The sequence below is a fragment of the Scomber japonicus genome, chromosome 2 (genome assembly GCF_027409825.1).
Source record: "Scomber japonicus isolate fScoJap1 chromosome 2, fScoJap1.pri, whole genome shotgun sequence".
Lineage (NCBI taxonomy): Eukaryota > Metazoa > Chordata > Actinopteri > Scombriformes > Scombridae > Scomber > Scomber japonicus.
In genome coordinates, this window is record NC_070579.1 from 21,242,912 (window position 1) to 21,253,420 (window position 10,509).

Genomic DNA, 10,509 nt, shown 5'->3' on the forward strand with positions numbered 1-10,509 from the left:
TCTTTTTATATATTTAAATTTTTTTGCAGGCTACACATCACAGTGAAGGAGGACATTAAAATATCATACACATGTGAACAAAGTCTGTTTGATTTTTGTAACAAAAAAATAAATCAAATGCCAAAATCATGAGACATTTAAATGTGACTCTGTTCAATGTTCAAAAACGGGCTTACAAGTTGACGAAAAGGCAGTTGAAAATCAGACAAAATCAGTCCAGAGGGCAAGGAAGGCAGGTCAAAAACACATTTAGCAGATATTTAGCAGAAATCAGAAACAGCTGGAGGGAGACAGGACACAGGATAACAAGAACAAGTAAACAGACTTGGGATGCAGAATACAGGATCTGATGGCTGGAATAGAAAAGCCATGAAGTAACACTGATGAACTACAGATAACAATGGAAAGTGTGCAGATATATTATACAAACAGGGTGATTAGGCAGCATGAAAGGCAGGGTTGATTGGCGAATGAGGAAGAGGTGAGCAGGTAGGTACAGGTATCAGGTTAAAAAGTCCAGGGGGCATCTGTTGGACAGGTGGAGAATGGCAACGATTGAAGCAGAAAGTTTTATTGTGACAAAAAGAAAATAATGGGGGGAAATTTTTTTTTTGTCTAAAGTGACCCCAAAGGTATTTGAATTTACATAATATACAAGCATCAAATCCTAAATACAAAAAAAAAGCATATTAATCAAACTCAAATTCAATATATATATACAGCCAAGTGAAATTCCTTCCAATAAATGTTATTTTACAGGCCTGTAATTTCCAAATGTTTTCTTTATAATCCCCTAGACATTTCCTGAGAAATGTAATTTGATGCTAATTATTAGTTTATTATTATTATGTTTGTATTTTTGTATCCACTTATCCTGCATTGGTCTGACTGAAATGATATTAATGAATTATTTGGGGGTTTACTAGTTGAACACTCTCATAGTTTTCTCCGGAAAACAAAGCATGACAGATTATATTGGTATGTTATTGGTCTCCCAGTCCCACTGAGCTGGGAGGGAGATACTGTCTTGCTCAAGGACACCTCATCAGGGCGGACTCTTGCTGACAGAAGCATCTCCTCACACATTGCTTTTATTTACCAGTCTGTCAATAATCATAAGTCGTATGTTGGTAAATATTTTTCAGCCATATACTCAAAATATTTGGAAAATGCTTGAAGTGTCAAGCAGCTTTGATTGGACATAAAAGCAAAGAAAGTGAATTTTTTTGTGAGTGACTTTTGGCTGCTTCCATCCCGATAAGCTGAGCCCCGAGAGAGGCAAGCCGCTGTGGAGTGGAGATAAGGCTCCACCTGCCAGCCATGCTCATCAGCGTGTTTGAGTATGAATGTTTGTCTGAGCCTCTGTCTGTGTGTGTGTGTCCTTGTCCCCGGCCTGCCAAGATAAGTGGTTCTCAGGCACCCAGCCGTATAATCTGAGCTACACTAAATGCCCAACAGAGATCAAGTCAAACAGTACAAAGGAAAAATACACATTTTTTTTCTATAATGGAGTAGAATATACAGATGAACAGGAAGGTCATTTCCACTCCAGGAGCAAGTGAAACACCTTTCAGCTCTATATGTGCAGTAATGTTAATTAAAGGTGGTAAAGTTAAATCCACCCTTTTGGGTTTTTTGGGGTTTTTCCCTTATAATTACCACACATTGTCACATAATCTAACACATAACCTTTCTCATAATTACGAGAAACTTTTTCATAATTATGAAGTTTGATGATGACAATAATGATTTTAAAACTTCAATGTCTATGAAAGCAAATTTGCATTCACCAAAGGAAACAAAACAGCCCTATCTCATCATTACAACATACATAATTACATTTCTTAATTATGAGAACACAATCTTATGTCATAATTACAAGAAACTATTTCAGAATTTCATGCAAACTACCTCATAATTATAAGATCCAGAGCTTAAAATTACAAGAAAACAATCTCGTAATTATGAAAATTTGTCTTTCTAATTATGAGATACTAAGTCTTGATTACAAGATAGAGTCTCAAATTGTTTTCCTGTCAATTGTTTTTTTGTCCAGAAGGCAATGGCAGCAAAAGCAGTGTTTTCAGTTTATATGTAAATGTCTCATAGTAAATACATCAATTCATTGCTTGTTTGGCCCTGCACATGAGATTGTTGACAATAAGAAACATATAGAAAATCATCAGCCATGTCCATTAATTTTAGCACCATGTTTCAAATAGCATGGCACAACCTTGGTTTTAATGTATATCCTCATGTGGGGGCGGAATCAAATGTAATGTTATCTACCATAACTTAGTGAAAATTGGTTTAGGGATTGTTGACAGAAGATATGTACATCTTTGTATAGAATTAATATAATACATGCAATTATGTCTCCCAAGGCAACATAACAGCAGTGCAGGAAATGCAGACTAAATCCATGTGAGGTGTATCAAATGGAACTGCATGCGCAAGTATTTTCCAACGGTGATTTGGCATGATGAAAATGTCCGTGACCGTGGATATATATATATTGCCTCTCATTGGCTGTGTTCGAAACCGCATACTACATACTACATACTTCTATACTACATACTTCCATCCTATACACTACACACTAAATGACCAGATAGTAAGCAGACCGTTTACACTGTAGTAAAGTACACGTTAACCCACAATGCATTTCATCCCTACCCGAGCTGATTTTAGCTCTAACTCTGTAAATATACCACTTTATCGACATTTCTAACCCTTTTAGGCGAGAAAGTAGCCCTTTAGATCCACAATGTTACGCTAATTTGTCCACATAGCACCTGTTTAAAGTTTTGTTCCTGCAAATTGGGAGCCGCTTCCGGTCATTTTCACAAAAATAAAACACCTGTTGCCTTTTATTATTAAGAAAACCATAACGATAGAATTGGTGCTTTTATTTTGAAAACAGGAAGCGAACATAACCTCGCTTTAGCTAACTTTGCATATTGGGTAATTGGGTGAGTAGTCAGCTCTTGATGCATACTCTGCATTTCTGGTGGATCTAGTAAACCATCTGGGAACTTCTCGCATACTCTAAATTACATACTGTACTACGCAGTTGAAACACACTACATACTTCAAATGACGTCAGAGTTAGTACGAGTAGTAGGAAAGTATGCGGTTTTGAATAGACCCATTGTCTCTCTCCTCCCATCGTTCACGCCCCTACGTATGGTGTCTCTATGCATATACGTCAGGGGGTTGGCGAAAGGTGAACGGACAGATGGAACGACGGAACGATGGAAGGACGGAACGACAAACATCCTGCTCTCCAATTATAGTAGCAGTAGGATAGGATTAAAACTAAAACTAGCAGTGAACAAAATAATTTTGTTAACTGAAATAAAAACAACAATAAACAATCTAAAACGAACTAAAAGGAAACAGAATTGCAGATAATATCAGATCCATGTTTGTTGTTGCAGACCATTTACAGCTCCAAGTGGTAATTACTGAGCTTTGCAGTGGGTTGAGCATTGTTAATGATTAAATAATAAAATGATTTGGTACGATATGTTACCTTTAATAAATTAATGACTTGGTAAAGCATATTTGCTGGTTAACTGTAAAAACTAAACTAAAACTAGTCAATTACTCAAAATAAAACTAAAACTACATAATCACTTAAATAAAAATAAAAACTAATGGAAATTTCAAAACTATAATAAACCTGGACCACAGTAGTTTTAAACCTGTTGTTTTTCTCTTTCATCAAGTATCAGAAAAACACCTCTACAGTATGTGTGAAAACTGATGACAGAAACTCTTAACTCTCTTACACACACACACACACACACACACACACACACACACACACACACACACACACACACACACTCACACACACACACACACACACACACACACACGCACACACACACACACACACACACACACACATCCATCTCTGTGTTGCAGTTCACACGATCTTAAAGTCTCACTTAAAAAGTGTCTTATAAAGTCTAACCATCTCTTCTTCAGAGAGGACCCTTGGTGTGTACATGATGTATCTCACACAAACCCACACACCCAAACATTTCTACTTACATTCTGCTGATAGAAAATCTTTGTTGTTACTGCAACTCTCCATTCCTTACACTTTCTGAGAAAATTACAGGAAGTGTAAAAGGAAGTGAAGTGTTGAGCTGCTGCGAATTGTGTGCATGTATCTCGTTGCGTTGTCGCCTGCCTCAACTTGAAATATGAGATACTGTAAGGGTTTCATAACCTCTACTAAAGACTAGTCTGATGGTAAGAGACAGGCTGTGAGTATATATGTTTGTTTGAAATGAAAGAAGGAAGCAGATACCACGGGCCACAAGTCATGCCCATAACGGTATGAAGGAGTGCGTGTCTATGTGTGTGATCCTATGGTGCAACCATGGTAAGAGCAGCATTGACTAAACTGCTTATCCTCGTGATCATCATCTTCATCCTCTGCCTCCCAGAATTCTTTACGATATACAGAGGTGGGTCATCCAAACAGCTTCACATAAAAGTTTTCTCCACTCTGTCTGCCATGTGTGACGTGTGATTTGTGTGACAATGTATTCTTGTGTGCTTGTTTGAATGTATGGTTCAGAGCTATTTAAAGCTTTAAAAAGAAAGAACTGCTAGCTTTGGCTCAGTTTTCTTAGATGTGTTTTTGAAACTTTACATTTTAGAAGTGAAGTCAACATGTAGACTCAATCTGACTTGACCTCTGTCTTGCCTTTCTAAGCTAAAACGCATTGCCCAATATAGCTCCATACAACACTGACTGACAGCTGCATTGAAAATGTTTCTGCATTATGTTGCCTTGAAAAGTTGTCTTTTATAGAGCAGCTTGCTCTGGCCTTTGTACTCGTACTCGTGTTTGCATTCAATAGCTTTGCTTTTTATGTTTCCCTCCTCCTCTCTATGTATTTCCTTGTTTCTCTTTGTCTGTCAGAGATAAACTCGAGGCAACAGCTTCCATTTTGAGATCCTGCTCTGATTTCTTGACTTGAGAGCATTTTGATCGTCTCCCACTGTGAAATCTTTCTGAATTTTTATGCTGTACATTCTCTGTCTCCTTTCAGTATCAAAAGTTAAATTCCTCTGTCTGCCCCACCGAACCTGTGAACAAGAGAATCAGGTGAAGAAAGGGGAAAAAGACGAGCTTGGAGATGCTGAGGTTAGAAGAAAGGTTATCTGCGACCTCTCTCAGACTCCAGGAGATGAAAAATGGGAGCAGGCCTGCACACAAGAGAGTCAAACCAACATGACAAGTTCTCTGTCAGACTCTAAGAGATTCAGTGAAGACCAACAGATGAGCTGGTTCATGTGTGAGACAGATATGGACATGACAGAATTACACAGCAACATGTCGTCTTCAGGTATTTCACAAAGTTTTAAAGATAAGCTTTTTACCCATTGTAACAACATGGCTCCAATATACTGCACTACTTTTGTTCAGATAGAAATATCTCAACCTTTGCTCAGCAGATAAATTGAAATCTGAATTGCAATAAAATTTGGCCCAATTCATCCCTGCTCAGGATGAATTGTTAAAAATGTAGTTAATCACTGACTTTTTTGATATAATGTGCCATCATAAAGTCAAATTTGTAATGTGTTTTATTATGTATGTCTACCTGCAAAACAAATAATGTTCCCCTGAGGTTTAATATAAGTTTTATTTTATGATTATCCCTCCTTTTACATTATTGAGATTAAATGCTGTCACATCATCTGCTTACAAAGCTGGATACCTTATTTTGATACAGCAAATCAAAGCTTGAATAAAGTGATAATGTGGTCTTAGATCACTGGCAGAGCAGACGGTCACACTGAGCCTGATTGCACCCTGCTACACAACACAAGAGCCACAGCCTCTGAACAACAACCCATGTTAGCTGTCCTGCCGCTAATGTCAGCAGGCTAGATAGCTAATTAGCTGCTCGGCTGCTATAAACATTCCTGAAAATGTCACTTTGGTCCTGTTTGGTCATAATAATATAAAATTATTAACAATAAATTAAAAAATATGTTGACATTACTTTTGCCTGTAAAGAGGTATGATTAAATATGATTTCAGTTTAACATTTTCACAATAGGCATTTATAGCATTGGAGCTGTTAGCATGGCGGTCCAGTAATTTAAGGTATCTGTATCTCATCTGTCTATCCACTAATGCATCCATCTATCCACAGACATAATGGTTTATCTTGAGATGTCAGTAGAAGTTCAACTCAAAGATGTGGAGTCCCTTAATTTCACCTTGTACGGACGCAGAAATTACAGCTCCCTACACCTCTACCCACCTGAAGAGGAGGAGGAGGAGAAAGAGGAGGAGAAGAAGAAGAAGGATGATGAAGGGCAGAGGGAGGCATTCTACTGCTGTCTCCCTGTCCCACCCACCTCAGAGTCAGCCAGTCACAGTCGCTGTCTCCTTTGGCTCGCCAATCAAACAGTTTTAACTGTAACAGCAAAGGAAAAGCTGCCATGGAAACGGACACAGACAGGTTGGTGTCAAGATGAGAGAGCTTCTTTGTTACAAGTGTGGTCAGTATGGCTTCACTATAAGATTAGAGAGGAGGAGAGGAGTGGAGAGGAGAGAAGGCAATAAAACAGCAGGAGACTGGCCAATCAGTTTTCATTTTGGGTGAAACTGATCCAATTTTATTCAACCAGTCCATTAACTTTTATCCACAATTGGGCCATTTTTTTTAATGGAAAGAATTCCACTCAATTCTTCTTCTTAACTCTTTGTGACATTGTTTCTCTCTCTCTCCCTTCTGGTTGGTCAATCAGACTTTAAGAGAGTTACAGTACATCCCCATTCACTGTATCTCTAAGGCTGTATTGATTTTAGCTTTGTGTCTTTCTGTTTGGCTCCCACACTCCCTCATAACTAAGTCATATTTTCCAGTCTGCAATGTTAAATGCTGGATAGCCTCTAACTTCAAATATGTCTCCTATTTCCACACGCCTTGTCCGTATTTTCCATTTCAACTTTATAATGCTTTTCACATATCATGATGGAAACATGTTCAGAACTGAAACAATAAGTTGATTAATTGGATGACCGAATTAAAATTTGTATAAAATTGCTCTTTTTCTCTCTTTTATGTAAATTTAATGTTTTGGTTTGGGACTGCGAAAAGAAACAATTTGAAGACACCTTCACCTGGAAAATTATAATGGGCATTTCTTTTTTTTTTTTTTACTATTTTCTGGCATTGCATACGTGATTTTAGTTGACAGATTATTCAGTAATAAAAAATAATAGTTATTAAAGGCCTTGACCTTTTTCTTTCCAAAATCTCTCAGTTTTAATTCCTATCTCTCATCCAGATGAGTGGCGGTGTATGTTCAGGGTGCTGTGGCTGGTTCTGCTGTGTGTGGTGCTGCTGACTATAGTTACAAGTGTGCTCAGACAAATCGACTGGAAGAGATGCTGCTGCAGTAAGACACACACACACACACACACACGCACACACACACACACACACACACACACACACACACACACACACACACACACACACACACACATACACACACACACACACACACACGTATTGTCCACTTGACTAGTTTTAGTGATCTTAAAATGTCTCCCTTCTGTCAGGAAAACCAAAGGTGTGGCCTGTTGCTTACGACCTCACTGGACAGCAGTTGAATGGTAAATTTAAACTTGTGCCTTCTGAATTAATGTGTCTTCTGACTTTCTGCTCTACTTCACATTTCCCCTTATGCCCGTCTCCAACAGTATTATGAACCCAGATACACACTTCTCTCACTTCTCTTGTTCCCAGTTTTTTATTTAATATGAAATATTGTAATATTCAATACAATTCAAAACACTCTTATTTGTCTCCCAAGGAGCAATTTTAGGCAAGCAGTTTTCCAAACACACACAAAAACAATCAAGTCACACACATGAAACAATTTAAAAAAATACAAAATATAACAATTTAAGAAAGGCGCTCACGATCAATAGTCTTCTCGTTTCTGTAGGCGAAAATGAACATGTTTCAGCAAGAAGCCATCATTTGTCAAAACAGCAGAAATAGAGATTTATATACCTAACAGTCAATTCAAATGCCAATCAGCATCAGTCATTGTTCTCTCTGATTATTGTGGTCACACCACCTTCATGAGGAGTGGTCCGTATCTGGGTGGTTCATTCACAGATGGATCCTATTACGCAATTATGTACTCTCTTTGTTAATTGGTGTTTGAACCTCACCTGTTTTGTATATAAATTGCCATTTCTGCTGTTCTGGTTACACAGATGATGACTTCTAGCTGTGAAATGTTTGTTTTTGCCCACAATAATTAAGAGCACTATTGATCTGTGAGTGCCAGTGATCTGTTTTTATTGGCAGTGCAGGCCAACAATATCCAACACTACAAATGCACATTGTGTCAAAAAGTGCTATAAAACCATAATCTATACAGGTCTATATATACATAAGCCGTTCATAAAACAAACTTCCTTCCTTCTATTTCCAACTCTCTCGTTCCTGAATAATCAGATAAATTGCATTTCACAAGCTACTTAGCTCTCTTTATTTCCAGGTGTTACAATACCCCTTTGTTTTGTCTTTTAACTAGATAAGGAAAAGTACACAGAAATCAACGCTCCTAAAGGTAAGGTGATTTACAGTGGCATAATTTTAAATGTTGTATATTGAGTAGTATAGTATTTTAATTTCCCTGTTACTGTCCAACAAGGGATGATTCCTCACACCTATGGGTCCCGGGCTTGGTCAGGTCAGTTCTCAAACACATACATGGTTTGAATTAAACGGTTGTTTAATAACACATTTTTTCTTCTTCTTTTTTTTTTTTAATGGACAGGACTATCACCCATTCAAGAGGTAGACACTCCAGGTAGGAACACATTCAGAGAAATTAATCAGATCACAAGTACATGAACTATAAACTATATAACTCCTGTGAATTTGTGTTTGTCAATAGACTTCATGTACATTTTTTTCAGATGACATAGAAACTCTGATGGATGGAAATGTCGACCTGTGCTATACTGGTAAATGTACATTTCTTGCAGCAATCATGAACTGAATTTATATTCTAGCTTTCAATATAAAACTACAAGCCACTTCAATGTATATGTTTTTCTTTAAATTTGTTTGAACTCATAATGACAATACTCAACAAACTCCTTCCCTCACTTTCAGATCAGCTTTTATACTGTTGTAGTGTTAAAGGACAGGTTCACAATTTTTCAAGTCTGTCTTAAAACAATATTCATGTGTCCATATAAACATTGAAAAGAGGCTTTCCTCACTGTGACTATTCCCCCTGTTCATACCTATAGAGGACTCATTTCCAGCTCTATATTCTTATTCTGGGACTGTCTGATCAAGAGCTGCGGCATGCCAGCTTGACTCGAATCATGGCTCAGCATGACTACCCCCAACACCATGGAAAAATAATGTTAGTGGAGGAGAGCAGTGAACTTGCATACTGTGCATGGAGAAGATGACCATGTAAAGGAAAATTTGTCACAAGCTGACATCAGCTTGGGCTGAAAGAAAACATTGGAAACCCAGCAGAGAGTCTGATGATGTCCTTTTTTACTCTTCTACATACATTTACCTCATTATTTGACACTATGGCCACCTTTAATGTGAACATTCAACATTGTAACATTATATGACTGAAAATAAGGAAAAGCAAGTGTTCCAAGTCCCCTTGAAATACCTTCTTACACAGGAGGACTGTGGATTTTGGCCCCCATCATTTTCACTTTATGTGCATAATGAAGGGATCTTCTAATGGCCAGTATGAACAGGAGGAATGTTTATGGCAAGAAAAACGTATTTCAGTGTTAATTTGGGTAGCTGACTGTTGTTTTAAGACATAACTTGTGAACCCTTCCATAGTAAACAGTTTATCAAATATTAAGCTAACTTGCTAATGTATGTCATTTTTAAGACCTCAGTGTAAAAACAATAATTCACCATTTTCCAGAGGTGTTATTAAGTGCAGAAATGTTTCTTGGCTCTGGGCCGTTGCCAGGCAACCCCTTACTACACCTGGCAAAGAAATAGTCCAGGCTCATAACCATAAAACGGATATCTGTTATTGCACTTTGTTTCTTGTATTAACACATCTAGCAGTCATATACTGTAAAACAAACTTTAGAGGTACATGAGGTGGATTTGATTATCTTTGGACAAAGCCATGCTAGTGGCTAATGCTGTTTCCAGCCCTTGTGCTAAGCTAAGCTAATTCCCTGCTGCACAGCCTTAATGCTACATACATAGCTTACTCTCTATCACTGAGCCAATATGTCTACTGCCAAAAATATCAAACTTTATTTATCCATTAACAAGCTATCCATTAAATGTGTCACATTTTTCTGTCCTTTTCTGTAGCAAATTTGCATCATCGCAGCCATCCGTCCGTACCCTAGCAAGCCTGATGGCTGTACACTGGATCAAAATAAAGATGACTGCATCACCTTTCAGGAAAAATAAAAACATCTGAGACACTTAC

General features: G+C 37.7%; 1 protein-coding gene across 2 annotated transcripts; it reads left to right on the forward strand.

The window, feature by feature from the left end:
• Positions 1–4,155: 4,155 nt before the first annotated feature.
• si:dkey-192k22.2 (uncharacterized) lies at positions 4,156–10,505 on the forward strand. 2 transcript variants are annotated; one of them, XM_053337097.1, is made up of 10 exons: positions 4,156–4,484; positions 5,076–5,372; positions 6,189–6,500; positions 7,309–7,443; positions 7,610–7,663; positions 8,599–8,634; positions 8,719–8,757; positions 8,845–8,877; positions 8,987–9,034; positions 10,389–10,505. In XM_053337097.1, the coding sequence occupies exons 1-10, from the start codon at positions 4,397–4,399 to the stop codon at positions 10,424–10,426; spliced, it is 1,080 nt and encodes a 359-aa protein (XP_053193072.1). In that variant the 5' UTR covers positions 4,156–4,396; the 3' UTR covers positions 10,427–10,505. The 2 variants fall into 2 exon arrangements, with proteins under 2 accessions (XP_053193072.1, XP_053193080.1); XM_053337105.1 differs by having other exon boundaries at positions 7,333–7,443.
• Positions 10,506–10,509: the final 4 nt, after the last annotated feature.

Bases quoted from the DNA above. Each gene is read 5' to 3' on its own strand.
- si:dkey-192k22.2 (XM_053337097.1), top strand. From the start codon at position 4,397: ATGGTAAGAGCAGCATTGACTAAACTGCTTATCCTCGTGATCATCATC. The intron at 4,485-5,075 runs GTGGGTCATCCA...GTCTCCTTTCAG, and splicing joins ATTCTTTACGATATACAGAG to TATCAAAAGTTAAATTCCTC. The intron at 8,878-8,986 runs GTAGGAACACAT...CATTTTTTTCAG, and splicing joins TCAAGAGGTAGACACTCCAG to ATGACATAGAAACTCTGATG.